At 27.6% G+C, this 23867-nt stretch overlaps 1 protein-coding gene across 1 annotated transcript in view; it reads left to right on the top strand.

Annotated features, from left to right (window-relative positions):
- Window positions 1-23867, top strand: part of Fmr1 (synaptic functional regulator FMR1) — a 104912-nt gene that overhangs the window by 41514 nt on the left and 39531 nt on the right. Inside the window, exons 5-10 of the mRNA XM_067262547.1 lie at window positions 1868-1933; window positions 4147-4240; window positions 5908-6024; window positions 9442-9615; window positions 13707-13785; window positions 18592-18701. Coding sequence (XP_067118648.1) covers window positions 1868-1933; window positions 4147-4240; window positions 5908-6024; window positions 9442-9615; window positions 13707-13785; window positions 18592-18701 — 640 coding nt within the window. The remainder of the gene's footprint in view (window positions 1-1867; window positions 1934-4146; window positions 4241-5907; window positions 6025-9441; window positions 9616-13706; window positions 13786-18591; window positions 18702-23867) is intronic.

Here is a 23867-nt window from a genome sequence, read left to right as displayed (position 1 = left end):
TTATTCTTGTGTTAATTTATTATTAGGGCATTTAATTGTTATTTTTACCTTAAATTATGTCTATTTGTTATTTTAAGTTCATCAAAATGAGTATTGTTTAGGGTCTGGGAATGGATTAATTTACTTTGTTATTTCTAATGGAAAAAATTGATTTGGAATTGAAATAACCTCCTGGAATGAATTAAATTCAAAGGCACCACTGTGTTTTCTTTGTAATTTCTACTTTTTCAGTTTGAATTCAGTCAGTAATTCTTTATAATGTTTTTTTAACCAAAATAATATTGATTTCATAGTGCCTCAATATATTTGTAATTATATATTAAATTTTACTTGTGAAATTTAATAAATTTTATGACTAAGTAAAGAAGGAAATTCATAGCCATCTCATAATCAGTAATTGCTCAGTTCAGATTGTTTTTCTGTTGTAATTTTGTGCTTTACCAAATTTATATTTACTGTCTAAGAATTAATTTAATAAATTTTTAATAGAATACTATGAAATTTATTTTAATTTTATAACTCTAAAGAATTAATGAATAATATACTAATGATTTCAAATTTAGTCAGTGAATAGATATTCTTCAGTGGAACATTGCAATATCAATAGTATTGCATATTATTTTATGCATTACAATGACTTAATGAATTGATTTTCATTATGATAAATTTATAATTTAAGAAATTGACATCACTTAATTTGTATTTTTGTCATTTTTTTCTGTTAAATATTTCTTCGTTTATTTTACACTTAAATTTGTTAATTATAAATTATAATAATCATCATCATAGCGAGTTTAATAACATAAAAATAATACAATACAAATTAGCAATACAAAAAGAGAACAATTTCTCTGTTATGGGGGAATAATACAAATGGTTAGAAGGATTACAAATTAGCAAGTCTAAAGTACAAAGATAAGTCATAAACACTATAAACAATGATTTTATGATTGCATACATAATGTTTCATCTATAATTACAAAGACAATGAATACAATAACAATCATTAATTTTGATGTTTCAAATAGTACTTTTCGGAGATTTTAACAAAATAATTGTATATTTTGTAAAGATTCGTTTTACTGAGATTATTTAAATTAAGTTGGAAGTCAAGTAATGAATTATAATTGCATATTTGAGGTATTTTATAATAGTCACGCAAGCTATGAAGTTCTTGACAATTGTGAATTAGATGATATGATGAAAATTCTTCAGAATTACATAAAGGGCAATAAGATCTTGCTAAATCAATATAAATATTATTAATAAAAAGAGTATATTTATTTAAACAGAGTTGAATTATTAATCGTTTTACATTTAAACTAACTAGTTGTGACATATAAGGTTGTGAAGACGGAATTTGTAGTAAATCAATATACCATGGATGATAAGTACTTTGGTATAGTGAATTTTGTTCTTTGTTTATTGCCTGGGAAATTGCGGCGTTTATTAAAAGTGAATATCCAAATTTCCAAGCATTAATGTTATGTTTAAATAATGACTCCGATACACCAAAACTATTTAGGATTTGGCTTAATTTGTAATGCCATAGATGCTTAAATTTCTGATTTTTACTTTGATTAATATTTTGTTGGTGTAAATATATTATAGTATTATCATTTTTAAATTTGATTCTGTAGTAAAATTTTATTAAACGTTTCAGTAAGAACGGGAAGAACGAAATTCAGTTTACTTCATGCCACTTTTCTGTTAAATATTATTATTATTTTTTTAAAAGAATTTCTTATAAAACTAAAAATACTGAAGTAATGTCATTTTGTTCATGCTTATGTGACTTAAAATATTCTTAGTAAAAACCTATTTCAAAACAATATTAAAAATAAGTGATTTTAATTTTTTTTTCCAGTCCTCCTATCACTAAAAATACTTTTCATAAATTTGAAATTGAAGTACCCGAAGACTTAAGAGAATAGTAAGTATTGATATACATGTATGTATTTTTTTTTTAGTAATTTAATGAACTCACCATATTAAACTTTAAATATCCTTTTAATAAAATTTCATCAGACATTGTTGCTTACTAGATGTTTATACATCTAAACACACAAAATTATGTGATAGAAGAGTGACATTCCCTGAAATTATGTGAGCAACTCACAAAAAGAAAGGAAGCTAGGTTATCTGTTTCTTGTATTTAATTAGTAGACATCAATATAAAGAAAGGGAAACAAAGTTTTGGTTGATGGATGGTATCTTTTGAGTTTATTAGGCTGGTAACAATGACTGACTGTTTTTGGCATTTGTGTCAAAGACTATGTTCATTATGTTTATTATGAAGAATTTTGAATCAAGTTAATTTTGTAGCTTTTATTTTATTAAACATTTATTTTTTATATTTTTATATACAAAGGCCAGTGGTTCGTGTTCAGTTTTCATGCTAATAAACACTTGTTGCTCACTTAACTGTTTGTCATTCTTCATTCAATAAAAACCAAATGAACAATATGACTTTATTAAGTCATATATATAAATTTTTAAAGTTAAATTTGCTGAAAGTTGCAAGTTCACTTTTTATCAATAAGATATCCTTGTGTGATGTAAGTTACTAAAAACGGCCCAAAAAATTTTAGCTTCAAATCCACAGAAACTGGTAACTGAAATGATAAAGATGATTCCATTACCAGTTTCTGTGGATTTTTTTTGAATTTAGCTAAAAATTTTTAAATTTAATTTTTTTAACATACATTGGAAATAGACACTTTTCAATTACAGACTGTGATTTTAGTAGTGCATTTACAAAAATGTAATTAAGGAGATGTTTTTTAGGAAATTAATTTAAAGAGAGATGCATTTAGAAATATATAGGTGTAAATATCTCAAATGTCATATAATATTTTTAGTTTATTATTTGTAAATTAAATCATTATCAATCTTTCTTCAAAACAGAAGAAAATTAATTTATTTTAGTAATTATATGCATTTGTAATTCAGTTTTATGTGTGTGTTTTGATGCATGGAATAATTTCAAAGAGAATATAATTCCAGTGAAATTATGCGGAATTTGAAATGAAATTGTTATTAATATGTTAAACATACATCATTCAGACTGTTGCAGATTTAATTTAATTAAGAAATTTTGTCTGATAGATTAAATGTACAAAAAATGATTGTATCTTGAATGTTATGATATTTATATGCTAATTATTTTATAAATATGTTAATATTGTGTATTAAAAAAATACAGTGATACCTTGGTTTTCTTCGATAATCTGTTCAAAAACAATCGGCGAAATCTGAAACTGACGAAAACCGAGGCAATTATTTCCATATGAATCAATGTAAATCCAATTAATTCATCCTAGACACTCCAAAATACATACCGAAAACACATTTTATAGAGAATTAATATAGCGTTAAATAGTAAAAACAATAAGAAATTAATGTAAAAGACTAATTAGCATAAAGATAAAGGCATCAAGATTAATGATAAGATAATTAGCATTAAGATGAAAGCAATAGAATTGTTTGGCTAGACACACAGGGTAATGTCTTGTCTTGTAGAAGCTAGTTGGACACGAGCTTCCAGCCTATATCGCCCCGTGGTAAAGTGTGACGTAATTGTCATGTAATAGTAGTTGTATGCATTTATGATGGTCGTATCGATGGGAATGCATTCCAGGAAATCCGTTTAAGGGTAACTGGCCCCTATTCAGGCATTACAGATGTGGAGAAAACCCGGAAAACTTCACATGGCCAGCCCACTCTGGCGAAGGGCAAACCCATGACTGAACTCCCAGTGTTCAGGGAATGGAACTGTTGTCCACTGGTGGGCCGTCGCAGAGTAATGTTCACACAACGAGAAATAACGCCACACTGCACTAGAAAACGCGTGGGTTGCCCTTTGTTTTAGCAAAATTAGCAGTGAGGTCACTTGAGCACACTGACGAAATCCAAGGCAATCGATGAAAGCTGAGACAAATTTTTCACGAAAAAAATCGACGAAAACCAAAACCAACAAAAACCAAGGTATTACTGTATATAAAATAAGAAATTTAAATTTATAAAATTCTTACGATATAAACAAATTAAATTTGTTTGAAACAGAAAAAGGTATAAAAGTTTGTTTGTATTATTTAATATTTTTTTTCTTGAAGTATGAAAATATAATAATTTCAATATATTTAGTTCTAAAATGGAATCTGCCCATAAAGATTTTAAGAAAGCTGTTGATGCTGCATTATGCCGGTTTAATCCTGAAAAAAATTGCTTAACTATTCTTGTAAGTACAATATATTATTTTTAATAATTAAAAAATTTAAATAGACTATTATAAGCTTTAATAACGAATTAATGTTTACTGAAATATTTTTATAATTATATTTAAGTATTTAAACACATCAAAAGAGTCATAAATCATTAAATTAAAATCATTCTTTAAATTGTACATTTATCTTAAAAGATAAAATATATTTAAAATTTCATTATTTAAGGTAATCCAGTTTGTTTCAAAATTATTACAATTTGTCTTATAAGAACATTTCTTAATAATAATGTAATACAAGTAAAACAAAATCAACATTTAAGTAATTTTATTTTATTTTGTATTGAATCATTAATAGGCTTTGAAATTATAATGAGTAGACTAGTGATATGAATGCAACGTTATTCCACCTATTTCATTTATTTATAAAGTAACAAAAGAAAAGTCTAAATAAAAAATTTTATAATTAATGTTTTGAAAATAAACAATTTACAAGTCACTTGTTAGTTGCCACTGTAAAGAAAACATTTTAATTTTCTCAGATGTAGAATTGTGATTACTGTTTTTGGATTGGGAATGGATGATTCTTCTTTTACATGTGAAAGCAAATGACACTTATCAGCTCTGTTTATATTAAAATATTGAGAATTTTCAAATCTTTAGTTTTTTGGTTAATTAAGTTATGCAAGAACCAAGCAGAAATTACATTGCAAAATTATCATGCATGTCCTTTTGTATTATTGTACATCACGAAGTACTAGTAGGATCATTAGAATTTTTAAATGAAAGGATTGTCGAATCATACGTGTTCTTATGTGGCTTGATTATAATAATTTTTCTTCATTTTACAGTAATGACTCTCCTCATATTTATAACTATTGGAAATCTGTGGTGTAATATTTTAAGATGATTCACCAATTAAAATTACTGCTGAAACAAATATGTGTTTTGGTTTGAAAAATTTGAGCAAATGATTGAAAATTTTGTAGAAAGAATATTTGTTTCAGTATCCCCTTTATCTATATATCATAACATTTTAATTTTTTTTATTTTCTGTAATAATAATTTTGTTGAGAGACAATTATTCTGGGTATTCCACATATTTGTAGATTTATTAAGCTAAATGAATGAGTTTTTCCCTGAATGTTATCAGTAACTAGTTTATTAACATATATTATATGACACACAATATTATTCTAGTCACTTAACCTTTAAAAAAACTTTTATGAAGGTTTTTTAAAGGTTAATGTATTCTAAAGCAACAAATAGTTTTTAAAACTGTTTTTATTTTGTATTGTTGCTATATAGAAATATTTTAAATTAAATTAAATTGTGAAAATTATATTTAATTAAACATATTAAATGAAGTCATTTTGTTGAAAAAAGTTGACACTTGGTTTTCCTAAAATTTGTGTTAACATAGCTTTAAAAATATATAACAAAGTAAAAAGTGAACAAGAATCCACCCTATAAAAGGCAAGATAAAGTAAAAAGAAAAATAATGTCAGATCTTATTAATTCTCTTATAAATAAATCATAAAATTCTATGTTAGTAACTTAAATTAAATAATAATTTGTTTTAATAAATATGTTATGAGTATTTAGACATGTTTTTTCTTCTATCATTACAATTAATTTATTGAATGCATATATATATGTGTGTGTTTTTCTACGTTAAATTTCAGTCAAAGGCAGAAACTTCAAAGAAGCGAGCTACAATGCTTAGTGAAATGCATTTTCGTAACTTAAGACAGAAGGTTTTATTAATGAATAGAACAGAAGAAGCAGCACGCCAATTAGAGGTATAATAATATTTTAATTGAATTGATAATTTTGGATTAAAAAAATATTATTAAATCTTATTTTAAAAATGTATGGATGTGTTGTTGATTTATATCTGAATATAGTGCAAAGTTTTGTATCAAATAGATTTTGCATTAGCAACAAAAATGGGAGTATATTTTGCAATTTTTCTCAAGCAAATTGTTGGGTATGTTTATATGCAATTAAAGGTGTTAATAATTGTATTAGGAGTAAATCTTTTATAGTGACTTAAGTTTTATCAGAGTTCTAAAAATAATAATAATATCAAATTATAAGTTATTCAGATTGATAGGGATTTAGGTTTGTAGAAAACAACCAGATTATTGAGAAAATTGCTCCTGCATAATGCAAAATCTTGTTTAGGATATTCTTTTCCCAAGACTATTCTAGAACCTTCAAAATGGAAAGTTTCAAACTCCCTACAGTTCTGAATTTATCTCAAACTAGCAGACCCGGCCACGAGTTGTTGTGGCTCAAAATGTATCTATTATAAATGTATAACACTTCCCCCGTGAGGGAAATTTCAAAAAATCCCTTCTTAGTGTACATTCTCTTGACATACCCTATTAAAACGCAATCAAACATTCATCTAAAATAGTATAATAAAAGTCGAGTTCTTCACAGTAAGCCTTAATCCTGTCCCTTTCCCTGCTGGGGAATATCGAAAAATCCCTTTTTAGTGTATATTCTGTTGACGTAACCTATTAAAACACAATCAAAAACGCAAAAAAAACCACATGTAAAATAGTATAAATAGAAGCCAAGTTCTTCACAGTAAGCCTTAATCCCCAGTAGGGGGAATTTCGACATGTATATTATATAAAAACACGTGCGTATTCGAATGCAACGTTGTGTCAAAATTTCAAAGGAATCGGTAGAAACAAATGAACGTTATATTTTATTTATATAGATAGATAGAAAATGATCTGCTTTAGTCCATTCTCACAGAAAAGCAAACTTAGGTCGTCGGAAGTTAGCGCCATCTGTTGGACATAAAAGCCTTAATCCATATATAAAGATATTTTTGGAAGGGGGGAAATGGTGGTCTTCACATATGCCGGAAACCTTTGCGGGAGTGTATTAAACAACTTCCCGAAGTTTCATGGCAATCAAATAAATGGTGTGGTAATGCATGAAGGACAAACAGACAGACATACATTTGTTTTTATATATATAGATGATCATAATCCATTTATTTGAGCTGCTGAAAGAATATTTTAATTGAAAACTTTTGCACTAAAAGATTTTACATGAAATAAAAGTACAATTATAATTAACCTCTGTAATTTTATGTAGCTGGTATTTTGAATTTGACAAGCAATTACACTAATATATTAATGATTTAATAAATAAAAAAGTTAAATATTTTTTAGATTTTTTATTGGTTGATTCTTGTAAATATAATCAGATATTAGTTTATATAGCATCTTTTTTTATATTTAATCTTTTATTTGAACAAAATATTTTATTAAAATAATATCGAAATTCTTAATTTCTTTATAAATACATTTTAATATTTAGTGTTTTTAATTATAAACTCATTTTTTTAAAATTTAATATCTGCAAAATATGCCATCCAGTGTGTAATTGATGCTAATACTATATTGATTCTTAGAACTATTTGTACCAAAAAAATAGTAATTGATGGTTAGGAAGCTTCTTATACAGCTGCCTACTAAAGATGTAATGTAAATATAATTATAATTTTATTACATTACGTTTACTCATAAAATATTTCATTATGCATATGAAATATATTGATCTTTTGTAAACCGATGGAATATACAGCAAAATTATTAGTATGTCATGGCAAATTGTTTATATCTGGATTTAAAAATGCAAACTGTAAATTAGCTTTGTTTTTTTCATAGAAAATAAGATGAAAGTATAATGTCTGAACCTTCCAGCCCTTCTATCTTCTGTCACCATTATATTTAATGTAACTTTAATAAGGCTTATCATACATGGAACCTTTTGTAAATGCTTATTGCTTAGTAAACAAAAGAAAAGTTATAAAAACATGCAATATCATTACAGATGTTTTTGTCAAAATGCATTTTGGCTATTGCCCTCTTCAGTTGACCTTATATTAATTCTGTTTTCTTATGACATTGCAACCTACTATGAAGGTTTTACATATTGTTGTTTTTTATCAATTATACAAATTCTAATTTCTAAATCACAGTAAAAATATATACATCAACAATAACGTAATATGATAAGATCTTATTGAAGTTATATGAAATATAAAGGTAACAACAATTTTCCATAAGCTTAAATTATTTGAATTCTATTGATATCATGAAAAATGCTTTAAATAACAAGCAAATAAGAATGTGTCTTATTTGCTTGTTATTCATTTTATCATTTCAACTGCTTTTATTCGAATTGCCAGTTATGTAATATTTTTGTGGAAAAAATGAACTCAAATAAAGCAACATAACAAAAATAAATTTATTCTCGCTCTTTTCTACCTCTTAGAATCTTTATTAATAATTTTAATAACTAATGCTAAATTTGATAATGGAAAAGGATTCATAGCTGAATATTTGTAATTTTCAATTTCTGAAATCTTTAAATATTTATAGAATGTTTATTAACTGAACTTGCTAAACTAATACTGTTCAGTGCAGTAAAGGGGGTACTTAACCTTTTGAGCTTGTTTCGTTGAAAGTCTCATGTGAAAGATGTTGCACACTTCAGCCAGTTTTATGATGTTTAATTAGCAAAGTTCTGCAATCAACCAGTTGGTTGCAAAGTTACTTTCAGTCAAAATCATCAAAGTATTGGAATGTTATCAGTATTAACATACTGTCAATGCCAATAGTAGTTACATCATTATATGAGAACCTCTTGTTTAACTGGATTAACAATTTTTAAAGTAATGGTACTTGAAACCATTTTTATTGTTAGTGTAATCTGTCAAATGTGAAATATGTTTAATTTAAACAAAAGCCAAACAAAATTTTATATTCCTTAATTATATAATTTTTTTAGATGAAATCAAGCAAACAAAAAAGAATGGTTAGAGATTAATTGAAATAAGTACGATATTCACAATAGGCAATATTGCCATTGTTTTGGTAATTTTGATGATGATTCAAAATTATAAATTATTGTTTTTACATTAAAATCATCAAGAGACAGTAATATTTAATTAGAAAAAAATCTGTTTCTGATTAATTTTTTAATTTGCTTAAATGTTAATCTGAGTTTGTAGTGTGGCAGTTTCAATTTTTCAGATTCTAAATTGAAATTATGATGATTATTCATTTAAAATATTTTATGGAAACAAAATGTTTGGATTATATTTTCAATGTAATTTTGCAATGTTTTTACACTATAATATACTTAATATATTAAGAAATGTAACTAATATAAAATTATTATTGTAGAGTACAAGGCTTCATTCTAATTCTGGATTTATGGAAGAGTTCAGTGTTAGGGAAGATTTAATGGGATTAGCCATAGGTGCCCATGGAGCAAATATACAAAATGCTCGAAAGTTAGAGGGTGTTACTGGAATTGATTTAGAAGAAACAACTTGTACGTTCAAAATTTATGGAGAGGTAAGTAAACACAGTAAATTGATAAATTATTATGTATATATACAGCTGAATCTTAATGACGTAAGGGAGAATATTTAGTGAATGATTCAAAAAATTCAATATATCCTCTTCATTCCCGTCAGTAAATATTTTCGAATAATCATATATTATTAAACTAGCAGATAAGCCCGGCATTGCTCAGGCAAAAAATCCGTTCCAGGTGCACGTTCGTTAAGTGAAACGTTCGTTATACGAAATGCATTTTCCCATAGAAATACATATTAAAACATCTAATTCGTTCCGCAGCATAAAATAACCGTACTGTATCATAAAAAAGGAACATGGGGTGCGTTCTTTTATTCCTCCGCGTAACTCTGCGCGAGCGACATCCATTTAAAAATTCCTGCGGAACGTGCTCCTAAATTCTGGTGGGAGTGCGCGCCGTCGAACGGCAAAAACGGCCGCTTGTAGCAGTAGTTTACGGTAAAAAGCAACATGGCGTCTTCCGTGGCTCAGATAGTTTCGTTTCTGGGTCCATTATGTGGTTTTTATGAATGAAAATTTAAAAAATTGTGACAGTGCAAGTTAGTGCACGTGGTGATGTAAGTGTCCTTTACGAATTTTTTTTCAAATGGTAGCCAGCATTCTAATTTTTTTTCCTGGCTATTTTGAATGCTCTTTCAACAAATAATCCATTTTATGGTTTAAATTTTACAATTGGGACTCTTCTTTTGCCTTTAAAAGCTCATATTTTAGAATTATAGATCCTCCATCACGATACTAATCGATAGTGCGAGCGCTGCCATCTTTCTGTCACCGTCGTTCCTAAATGCCTACAAAACAAGCAGCGCACTCCCGTAGTAGCGGAGACGCAGAGCTCCGCTACTACGTCTTCGGTTACGTTTGTTTAGTATGTTAGGAAAACACTAACGCACCCATGGAGCAGTTGCCAATTATGCGCGAAAAGTCCATTGTTCGCAGCCAGTCCGTTGCTCGAGTTACGTAACGGCCAAACAGAAAGTACGTTGTTCGCAGCGTCCGTTATTCGAGGCGTACGTTATTACGAGGCACGCACTGTATTATTAAACTAGCAGATAAGCCCGGCATTGCTCAGGCAAAAAGTAAAGATATCGAAGATTAAGATTATTACATTATAGCCAATCTTACCCGTTTTCACAGAATGCAAGAATTAGGTCCTCCCTGTTTCCAGACTAATTAGAGAATTTTTAGATGGGTCTAAAAATATATTCCGTTTTCCACAAAAACGCAAAAAGTCGCATCTGCGCACATAAATCTTGCACGTCGCTATCTCTTAACACTTCCTATTGTTAAGGAATACACTTCTTTCATCCCCACGTGGTACCCTACTAAAATGCAGTTAAAAATAAAAAATTGCATCTAAAATAGTATAGTAGAAGCTCAGTTCTTTAGGATAAGCCTTAATCCTTTCCCTCTCCCCTGCGGGGGATTTTCGAAAAATCCCTTCTTAGTGTGTGTTCTCATGACGTACCCTAACTGTGTACCAAATTTCAACTTTCAACTCCTAACTGTTTGGGCTCTGCACTTATTATTATTATTGTTGTTGTTAGTATCATCACAACCCATCTCGCTTATATTATAAGATTAGTTTCTGACTATAATTGTTGTAAAACTTCACGAATAGATGTTTCGAGAGCATTCCACAACATTGGAGAGCGTTCTGGAATGTTCCACAATGATCTGGGAATGTTGTGGAATGCTCTCGAATATTCCGGACTGTTCTAGAAGGTTCTAGAAGGTGAAACTTCCAGCCCTTATATCTTCAACAGCATGCCCTTCAGGTAAAAACAGGAACCTTCTTCATGGATGGGGGATAGAGGGCTACCACACCATATAACTCCCTTGATCCTACCGGGACTCATTTTTGAGTTTTAGCGGCATGCACATTGTACGCTAACTTTTATAATATACATTGATTGGTTACTTCATTATTTAATATTATTATGCAGTGCATCAATCTTAAATTAAAGTAGCTCATTCTCATTTCTTAATTTTGTAAGTTCAGATTCGAGTTCATCATTTCTATCTCTATGGAGTTGACCAGTAAAGTCACTAATTTCATTATGAATAGTAGTAATTTCTTTGCGGATTAGAGAAAATTGGCTTTCTATTTTTTCATTACTAGAAGTAATAAGATCGACTATCTTCGTCCAGAGAAGTGTAGTTGTAGTGTCAGATAATTCCATATTTGAAGTTGCAGATGAAGGATTTAAAGTAGGGTTTTCACTTACCGAAGTAGCTGATTTCCACTCTTCGTGGTTGAGTATATTCAGTAATCAAGTTGTTTTTGTATTGAATGAAGATTGCATAGTTTGGTTTGTTGGAGGTCTACCTCTTTTCGTTGGAGTTTTTTGAAGAGGACCTGGGTTCGGCTCAATTCCGGACATTAGTAGTAATAATTGAGTCAGTTTTGTGTTAAACATTGTAGAAACAAAAACAGGAAAAACAAAATGGGCAAAATAATTTCCGACGAAAACAAGGTGTAATCGAAAACTTGCCAGTCACCATGACAAACGGAGCACCCCCAATCACAATATAACAAGTAATAACTTATATTAAAATGAAAAATTAATAAAAGTACAAATACATAATGTAGGGGAAAAATGTTAAAAGTTGTAATAAAGCATTATATAAAATTACAAAATGTTTGTACTGTTCATAATGATATAACAGCTAAATTGTTTTAACTTTTGACAATTTTAATAGATTCAAAATTGATCATTGCAAAAAAATTGTAGAAAGCTAGTTCACTATTTTATCGATAGATTAGATTTGTTTACTAAAATCACCTTTGATATCTTAAAAGATGCCAATGTACAGTACATAAACCTTCATGTGGACTTATATTCTAAAAATAACGAGAAATATAGTGTAATGATTATAGAAACTGAATTTATATGTACTGTACTTTAATTTTTACATTATGAACATCAGTTATTATAATGTTAAATGTAATGAATACAAATTATTTTTTCTGATTTTCAATTTTGAGAATGTCTTAACAAAAATGGAATAGAAAAGTAAGTTGAAAAGACCAAATTGTTTTTGAATTTTTAAATAGAAAAAAACATTTCAAATAGAATTTTGTTTTAAATTGAAAAATTGAATATTTTTGAATTGTACATTTATGTTTACAGTTTACAATATAATAAATATGATATTCACTTAACTTGTGTTTATTGCTTATAATTTAACTTACTTGATTTCAACTAATACAAAATACACTGTCATTAGATTAGTCATTAATTTTAGAATATTCATCAAAGACTTCCAATCAATGTATAACCAATGCTTGTTATCAATAAAATTGTCTTTTTTATTTACTAATTATTCTGTAACAATTTCATGCTTCATTACTAGAGAGAATTTATAGAGGCAAATTTCTCAAATATCTGTAGTTCTTTGCAATATATTTTTTACATATTTTTCGATAAATTTGACAGATATTGTGTATGAATAATAATCTTATCTAGTTTATTTTCTCAATGTTCAAATAGTGCATTCTCACTAATCAAAGTTAATTATTGTAGACAATTGTTCAGGTTAGCAAAGTTTCAAAGGAATGGAAATCAAAAATAACTACAATAATATGTATAATTAAAAAAATTCAGTATAAAAAAAGTTCATAATACTATAAATTTCAATAAATTTGGTGCATATAGCTATTCAAATAATATATTTTTTACTCTGACACAAAATGAAAATTACTACACAAACTCTGCAAGCCTGGAATATATTATAATAAAAATAGCAACTAACTGAACCTTAAAAGAATATCCTGGAATTTCTTTTAAGGTTCGGTTGGTTGCTATTTTTATGAAAATTGTTACTTGCTTTTTTATTTCATTTATATTAAAAAAATACATGATAGTAAAATGTTTACATTCAAAACTTATTTAAAAAAAAAGGAGAGAGAGAATTTATTTAGAAACCTAGAAAATTTAATATTTTGGAATATCTTAATCAACTGGGTTATATAATTTAAGATTACTTGAATTAATTTATTTTGGTTCGGGTAAAAAAATTTTTTTTATTGTGAAATTTAATTTTAAAATAAATTTACTTTTGATCAGACTGAAGAAATTGTAAAGAAAGCCAGGTGCATGTTGGAATATGCGGAAGAATCAATTCAAGTGCCTAGAGCCCTAGTAGGTTAGTAATTTATGTTTATACTTTATTCAGTCTTGAATAGATTTAAAAATCAAAATTATTTGATAATTTTTAAAATCAGTGTAGGAAATGTAATAATTTTTCTAGCAATTTGACAAAAGAAATTACACCAATTTTATGTAAAATTTTGAAGTATTAATAAAAGTTTTTTCTGAAAGAGAGATTAAATGATTTTCTCGTAGTAAGATATTAAAAGATTTGCATCTTTTTCTAACATACAGATTGCCCTCATTTTACATAAATTAACAATAATGCTGATTTCAAATTTCCGAAAAATTCCAAAATTTTTTCACAATATATGGAATATTTTTTTGCAACTGCTAAATGCAAATATTTTTTCATGCCATGTGGTGGTATCAGTAGCACTTTTGCTTTTTAATAGTGATTCTAGAGATTACCGACATTTACTGGTTTCTTTTCTTTTCTTTCGAAGACACAATGTAGTGACGTAAACTTGTATGTAAAAACACAATGTATTTACTGGTTTGTTTATTATTCTGAAGTGTTTATTGTTCTCACAGTATTTTACCATTTTAAAACTTATTCAAATGAAGTACCATTTTGAAGTTATTTCATAATAATAAAAATAGAAAAATAATAACCATGTCAAGTAAAAGGAAATTAGAGAGTTCAGTCAGATGTTAAAGTCTGTTGCAAAATAAACCCAGACTGGGAATGAAGTGACTTTGTAAGGAGTTAAGTGAAGCTTTAGCATCTTATTGAGAAAATCTCAAGAAGAATAAACGAGGCACAGCAAATAACTTTGGATTTGTTTTATGAAATTGCATGATTCTTAACCTAGCTTGTCATCAAGGAATGACCCTCAATTGGAAACAAGTTGTCCAATTTCAGTGCTGTAAGAGTTCAACATAGTGACTGTATAAAAATTACATAATTGATTTTTGGCTATAAATATGTATGCCTAAACTAATTTATTATTGTTATTCTGAATTAGTAAAATCTTGATACTAAGCATGTTTTTATTGAAAAAATATGTATGCATATATACATGTGGATGTTCAGAATGCATCTCTATTTATGCCATTATAAAATGGATTTATTTTTCACCAATTTTGTTTGACACCACCCCCAGGATTGCACCACTGGCTTAAAATAAGGATAGCATGTATTTGAAATATTTTATTATGGTGTTCATAAACATAATTATTAAAAATATTTATTTGGAAGAATAAAAATTTAAACACTTGCAGCATGTTTTTTTCCTGATATGAGATGATTTAAAATCAGTTACTTTTTAGCCTAGATTTTGTTATATTTCAGTTCAGCCAAATTTTTTATAATTATGATTAATGGTTTTAATTTTGTAATAGTTGTGCCTACAACAGCAAATTGATTCAGCTATATTGTACTGTTGGGTTATTACAAATATGCAACTTTATTATATGATCCCTTCCATTAAGGTACTGTACATAGCAATCTACCTAGGGAGATACCTCAAGTGGACTTTCTGTAGAAAGCTGGCCGGCCCATTTAGGTGTCAGATATGTGAAGAAAAGCTTGGAAAACTACACACAAACCTGTTGGTCAAGCCTGAGATTGACTACCAGTGTTTAGTGGTTTTATTCATTCACCTACCAGTGGCTGAATTAAATCTGAAATCAGTATATTCAAAGTTTAACATTTATTTTGCAAATATAAGCAAAATAATTTTAAAGTATTACCAGTTTATTATTTTTAATGGAATCATTTGTTGTCTCAGAATTTGGCAACTTAGATCCAAAGAGCGACTATATCAAAAGCATGTGATAAATCAAAACCTTGTGATAAGACTGATAAATAAATTTATTTGATTCTAGTTTTATGTAATGATGAAAATGTTTCACATATTTCAAAGAAATTTTCATTTTAAGATCAATGCTACTATAAATAACATATATACTGTATATACAATAATACAAAATCTATCTTGAACATAGCAAGTCTCACTGCCATAATCAATTTCTCAGCAATAGAAACCATACACACACAGGTTATTAGATGTATGCATGCAACTGAATGCCATTATCATCAGAACAGAATGAATTACATTCACATGTTGTATGTGATTTGGATAAACTGTGAATTTATGGATATCTATAGAGATCATAAATTCATGAATTATTCATGAATAAGATGGGTGTCTCCTTGATTGATTGCAGCTATGAGCTATTGTGCTGGTTATTTGTAATAATGAATATATGTGGCTAATGGAGGAACATTAAAGGCTTTAAGCTGTGGTTTGGGAGGCTGGTATCAGCCATCACTGCTCTAGACCAGTGGTTTACATTTGACAGTTTGTAAATACCAGAAGGTTCCTGCTAAAAATTTCTTAATGTCAAATGTTGCTAAACTTGTGTTTAGAGAAACAAGCCAATGATCATAATTAAATTGACAGTTTGTGTGACACTATATTTTGGTAAGTTTGTTTCTAGTGTGTTAACACATTTCATTAAACATGAATAATTATTTGCATATAACAGAATTTGTGAAAGAAATTCTTTTTCAGAGTATATTTATTTTCAATTGTTAAACAGTGTAATTGCATCAATTGGTATTTATATAAATTATATATGAATTCTAAATTTTAATAAATACTAATATGAAAATCTTGGCCATCTAAACTATTCTAAATATTTGATGATGATAAATGTAAAATTTTTGTATTACATAAATCCATTTAAGGAGTTTGGAATAGAAAGTTTGTATTTAACATGGTTTATGAAACAAAAAACATTGGAAACCATTGCTCTAGATCAGGGATGTCCAAACTTTTTGCCCCAAGGGCCAGATTGAATTTAAATACATTTGCGGCAGGCCACGTGAATATGTGAATTAAAAAATCTCATTATGACTAAGGTAGCATTGAATTTTATTTTTTACAGTTAATTGCAGATACACCAATACTAAACAAACATAGCTAAATAATACATAATTAGAAAATTATTTCATACAACTTTTAATGGGAATGATGGAACTCTGTATTTGCTGAAGAATTTTTTTAAAGTTTGGATTAAAATCTGAAACACCAATTATAAGCAATGATTGCAAATGATCATCCGATAAATTTGCCGTCTTTCATTTCAGATACTTCACCCTGGAAAAAGTTTATTCTCACATATAGGTAGTCCCAAACATAGAAATAAATTTACAAGCAAATTGTTTTAAATTTGGAAACTCTAAATCCTTTTTTTTATCAAATATGATTTTTGCATTTTTTTTTTTTTCAATTTTCGATATACATTTTTGAAAATCAAATGGGTTCGCGCAAAAAAATCAGTATTTTTCAAAAGCCTTTGCGGGCCGGATAAAATCACCTGCCGGGCCGGGTCTGGCCCACGGGCCGTAGTTTGGACACCTCTGCTCTAGATAGTTCTTCATTTGTGAAAAATGTTAAGTAACTAGACTAGATAAATCTACATTATATTTCATTCTTTTCAGTATAGAATGTGGTCTGATTCTATACTATATCAAATTTTTTAAACTATCAGTCTATTACTGCACTATCTTACTAATGTACTAAAAGTAATGCATGAATGAAATAAATTAATCATGGTTTTACCAATTTATTTGCTTAATTTTAAGAAAAGTAAGATGACTAATAATACATTTTGGATAAATTTTTCTAAAGTTCAGTAATTATTGTTAAGAATATAATACTATTTATTATACAATATTAGTATTATAACTTTTAATTCGGATTGATTTTTAGTATATGGTTTTAAGATTTTATATTGCAAGAGAGCTCATTGCCTTCTGATGGTAAATAAATTCTGAAACTTAGTTCTACTCCTGAATTAAGTTGTCTGATATTTATTGATGTTAATATTCAAAAATATTTATTCAAACAGAATTTAACGAAACAGTATTCAATAATAATACCTTTCTAAAATTTTGTTTTTATAATTGATTTAATATGGTTTAATATTTTATTTATTTATGAAATTTCTGAATACATATTATTTTATTAAATGAAAACAAACCATAAGTAGAATTAAATCATGCGAGTAATATGATAATTTTCAGTTATTAATTGACATATTGTCATCCTATCAAAAATGTCTTACTGCAGATTTTAATTGTGTAAATTCTAAATTATTCAGTTTAAAAATAGAAAATTAACTGTTTAATTTAAAATGAGACAAGAAGAAATGAATTAATAGTTTAGTTGTTGGCAAACTTATCCAATATTTCTCTAGATTGAAATTGCACATTACACAATAAAATACAATTAGTAAAATATAAATTAAATGTAAATATGCTAATTTCTGTACATATTTGCCATCTTATACTAGTAAAAAATTGGATTTTATTTAAGAAGTTATGTATTCTTAGTCAGTAGTTTATATAATTATTTGATCACCCATATGCATTAGGTGCAGAAATTTTCATATTTTATTGAATTTATTTACTAGAAAGTGTTTTTAATTTTAAGTAAAGTAACATAAAAATTATTATTCATATTTTTCTACTAGGGTATTTAATTTTTTTTCACACATTTGTTCTCAATAACTTTAACAGATAATAGATGATTTATAAAATGAGTCAATTAAAAGTATACAGATATAACTTTTAGAAAATTTAAATAAGACATATTTAAACATTATTATTTTTATTGTTATGATAGAATTTTGAATTACGTATTATTTTATCAAAAAAAAATTACAGAAGTCTCAATATCACTTAATGTTAATTATGAGTAACTTGGTATGTGAAAATAAATATTAATATATTAAAATTTTGTTTTATAATTTGTTAATAAAAGTATTACGTTTATAATTATCAATGTAGGCAAAGTGATTGGAAAAAATGGCCGCATAATCCAAGAAATAGTAGATAAATCTGGCGTAGTTCGTGTCAAAATTGAAGGTGACAACGAGAATCAGACATTAAAGGAAGAAGTAAGTTTTAAATTTTAAGCTCAGACAAATTAAAATTAAGAAACTGTCAATAAAGTTGTTCTAGTCTTCATTATGAAAAATTCTATGTTCAAATGTGATTTACAGCAATAAATTAAAAATGCTAATTTTTGTGAAATTGTATCTATAATTTAAATGTTAACCACTCTGCAGTGATCGAACGGATGTATCCGTCAAGGGCGATCACGTAGCAGTGGTGAACGATGTCTATGTCCGCAAAGAAATTTTGCGGATATCGCCAAAAACTAGCCAAAAATTACCGCGGAAAAAAATTCACGTAAAAAAGGAATTACGTGACAATAAAAAAAGATTTTTCTTTACTAGACACTGTTTAAAAAATTTTTTTTGAAACAGAAACGAGAAAAACGTGAGAGATTCGTAAAAAATTTCTCACATTTATTCTCCACAACATTGTGGTAGCTTCATATCTGACTAACCCACTGTAGAAAGGTTAATGTGATTTAATAAGTTAATTTTAATAAATCAAGCTATACCAGAAATTTATTCATTTTTGGTATAAGTTAGAATTCATAAGTAGTAATTTTCATTTATTAAGATGTGAATATAAATGATTGTTTGGTTTGACTGCATTTATTAAAACTAAATTTATGACATTGAATTAATTTCCATGTATATAATAAAATTAATCTCCGAATAATGTGTCATTCTGGTTTTGATGCTTTTATGAAATTGAAGCTATTTTTAAAAAGTTACACAACAAAGAAAGTTAGTTAAACTTCTGCATTTCATACATTCTAATTAAACAAATATTGATTAATTTTTATAAAATTTTGATGTATCAAATTTTATTGTATATAATATGTATTTATGTTAAGAGTTTGTAATAACATCTTTAAATCTTTTTTTTTTTCTTTTTTTAATGCATTTGAAACCGTGTCGGTAATTGTTGTTGTCTCCTAAACACTATAAAGTGCAGACACTCGGACACTTGGCAATCTTCATCTTAAGTTTATTTCAGTTGAACTGAACTAAACTTAAGATGAAGATTGCCGAGTGTCTGCACTTTATAGCAGTGATTCTCAAAGTGGGGGTCGTGAAAAATATTTGGGGGTCGCTGAAAAATTGATGCCAGATCAATTTTTTCAAATATTTTATAAATTTACTATGGATTCATGTTTAGAAATAATAGAAATAAAAAATATATAAAATAATTTTTACTTAAATAAATTGCACATATAAATAATAAAAATAATATAAATATTTAAATACGAGCCTAACCCCCTCCCTCCGGGATGTTTTTCGACACACACTTATTCTTCGGGGGTCCTTTGAAATTTTTAAGTGCAGAAGGTTGGTCGCGGTCCAAAAAAGTTTGAGAAACACTGCTTTATAGTGTTTAGGAGACAAACTAAATTTGTTTTTGCTTTAGCTATACAGTTATTGTTATATTTAATAAAATATATATTCTATTTCAAATTTTGGAACAGTTAAAAGTAAAATAGTAAAATAAAAATTACGAATAAAAGAAACACGATTTTTAAATTTTAATGTTTCGTAAAGTAACACTATCTTTATTAAACAAAGACTGCTTGATTAAAATTACCAAAATTGTTTAGATAATTTTGATAACTAATTGAGCGGTTTTTTGTTTGTTGAACCTTGTGTACAAAGTTTCCTGTTTTCATAACCTATATATCTGCTAATGTAAAATATAAATAAACCACATAGAGATGCCATGTTCTTAAATAGTTTACATATGCAATCAGGTAATTGTTAGAATGCAGATATATATTAAAAAGTTGATGCACAAAAATTTTTTTTGTGTACTACTGAACTAAGATATGCATAATTATTGGAGTATGTGCATGTGCCATATAATAAAAAACAAGTCTAATACATAAATGATTTTCAATTTAGCACACACCTAAATTGCATCGTCCTTTTAAGGAATCGACGAATACTTATAAACAGACCCTTTTGAATATAAAAGAACTCTTTAATATCTATGAATTACTCAAATTAAATGATTTTGCATTACAGATGCCATTGTCGTCATCAAAATCTATGACTTTTCAACTTTCAAACTTAACGTATTTCTGTATATAATTCTTATGTAGGCCTCACTAGTTTGAGGTTTTTCAATTTAGCACTGCACTTAATTTAGTGCCACAGTGACATGTAAATTGAGATTCGATTGTATATTTACATTTTTCTGTTATCATTCAGCATTCTGATTCTTTTGAATTCTTGATTGTAGAAGCCTTTCTTCACTTCTGTCTTCACTTACTTTTAGTTATTTTTACCATGATGTTTGAGATCTTTCATATCATCTAATCATATTTTGCTTTGTCTCTCTTTTGGTCTCCTTGCCATTCTTTCCTGCTAAATATTTTTTTACATACTTTAGTATCTTTCATTCTTTTGATATGTCCTAACCATCTGTCTGTGTATTTTTAAATATTTACAGATATTCTCTGTTTAGGTGTTATAATTTACTGTTATTCTGATTCTCCATTCATTTCTGGTTTTTTGATTGGGCCACATATTTTTGAAATGATATTATCTGAGAGTTGTTTGTCGTAGATACTGTTTGGTTATATTCCAGATTTCAAATTCTTACAAGACAATGACAGGATAAGGGCATTTATCTACTATAGTTTAAATATATATAAATTTTGGCAATTTATAAAAATAGATTATTTAATAATTGTAGTTGTAATCACATTTAATACATCATTAGTCTAATGATGTACAGTGGACCTTCGTTATAGTGCTGCTCACTATACTTCGCACTCGGTTATTGCGCAGGCGATAAGCTGAAACACGTTTATATAGGTCTGTGTGGCATTAGTGAGTAGGGCATTTTATTGTTACTGCGTCTTGAGTAATTGTGTATGTATTGAGTTCCTGAATGTATTTTGAATAATGTTTAATTATTGTATGCATGAAAAGCTTACAGTGTGAAAGAAAAGCTTGACATTATTGCTAAAGTAAAGAGGTGAACCGTGTTACACCGTGCTGCTCGGTATAATGTGGATCACCTTATAATGCAGGTGTTGTTTCCTGCCCGACATGCGCGTTATATCGAGGGTCCACTGTATTAAAAATAATTTCCATGACTATTATCAATGCATTTATCAATAATTATTTTTAAAGAATGTAAACATTTGAAAATTTTATATATAAATACATAATAATATAAATGCAACATTATAAGATTATGATAATTTTAAATTTCATAAATTAAAATATTAATATTGAAAGTGTAATATTTCAAATGGAATTTTTTAAAGGTAAATGTAATTTCATATAAATGATTTATCTTTAAAAAGTTTTTTCTTTTAATTTCTTATACAATTGATTATTTGCTAACTTTTATTAGAAATAAGTGTACAACATTCAGTTTAGTGAATATGTACATTTTTATCTGATTAGTTTATTAAGAAAAATTTATTTACTTTTTGTATATACAAAAGGAAATGTCATAAGACAATTTATATCCTTCCCCAAAAATAATGCCCATAACAAAGAATAAAAATCAATAAACATGATAAAAAATATATAAAAAACAAGAGATTATATATTGTAATGTAACTGTTTACAAATGTGTTTAAAATGTAGAAAATCTTCATGTAGAGATTGTCTCATACATCGCATATTCTGAATAGACCAATAAAAAAAAAAACAAGTTTGGTTATGAGTAATGCTTGATGGGACTCTGGAAGTATTTGTATAAAAGTAAACAGTCAAAGTATTTGATACATTCAGTAAAACTGGGAATTCCCAATTTGGACCTAGCCACATTAGCATTAGGGGTAAAAGGAAAGTTGGAGAGTTAATTAGATAAAATATTTCGTACTTTAAATACTTTAAAAATTTTTGTAAACTGGATGAGACAGCTTTAGCCCATATTGGCAGACAGTAATTGAGTAAAGACTGAATATTGGCAAAATAGATGGATCGTAAGACTGTTTTTGTGGATATAGTTTTGCAAAATGCCGAAGAATACCACAATGATTAGCTAGAGATTTAATAATCTTATCAACATGTCCCTTGAAAGCAAGTGTAGAAGGTCATTATAAGAATTAACATATGTTATGGGATTATTGTAAATATGGAATGTGGGCAGCTAAAGATTACTAATAAGTGAAAAACACATGATTACAGTGTTTTGTATATTAACTTTCAGGTTAGCTCTTCTAATAGGGAAGATAAATGGAGTAAGTCAGACTGAAGGACATGTGGGTCATGGTTAATCAATTTAATACCATTAGCATAAGATAATGTAGTCAAAGTAACATAACCAAGTATGTTGTTTAAATAAAAATGAAAAAAAAAGTCTGCTTAAAGTGGAACCTTGCTGAATTTTGCATAAGGGAGAAAAATTCAAAATTGCCAAGTTTAATTTTACAGATACAAAGGAAAAACTGAATGCTGCCACAGTGAAGCTGGGCATTGTTACAAATACAAACCTGACATTGGAAAACATTGCTTGCTTTGGCAACTTTTGAACTTACAATTGTAAAATTATAAAATTCTTAAATGTAAACTATAATACTCATATATAGTTTCATTGAAGCTGTTTGCTGTTTATTTCTGTGTATGTGTGTATAGAACAGGAAATGGGGGATTAAGTTATTATAATAGAAACATTTGTCCCACTATCGTGGATTCCTCACACTATTACACCATTCCTAAGACAATCAAACATAATAAGTAAAATGTACAGTACTTGCGTCAGATTTCTAGTTTAAAGCAATCTTTTTGATTTCTTTATACACATCCATATTAAGGTTGTCTTCTCTTTGTTTAATTTATAGTATTTATTAGTTTGTTTGGATGAACTATTTTAGTTTTGACATTCAGAACCCCAATGATATCTACCTTTATATCTCATTTTTCAGTAAAGAACCATCCAATAAACATTAATTATAAATACACTGCACTAACCATTTATTTTGAGCTTTTTTATTACTGATTTGTTCCAACTCAATTGTTGTAAGTTCATATGGATTGTTATTCATACAGTACATAAATTCTTCGATGTTTGGCTTTGTTCTCCAGATGATGCATATGTCATCAATGTATCATTTATATATTTCAATATTGGAAAAGAACTTAGTGATGATCCTGGCTTCTAAAAGACATACTACTATTTCACCTAAGTCCCCTGATAGTGGGTTACCC

Source organism: Centruroides vittatus, unplaced genomic scaffold, assembly GCF_030686945.1.
Source record: "Centruroides vittatus isolate TY-2023 unplaced genomic scaffold, ASM3068694v2 contig_1033, whole genome shotgun sequence".
NCBI classification, from domain to species: domain Eukaryota; kingdom Metazoa; phylum Arthropoda; class Arachnida; order Scorpiones; family Buthidae; genus Centruroides; species Centruroides vittatus.
Note: the sequence above shows the minus strand (reverse complement) of the source record. Positions and strands in the feature narration are given on the sequence as shown.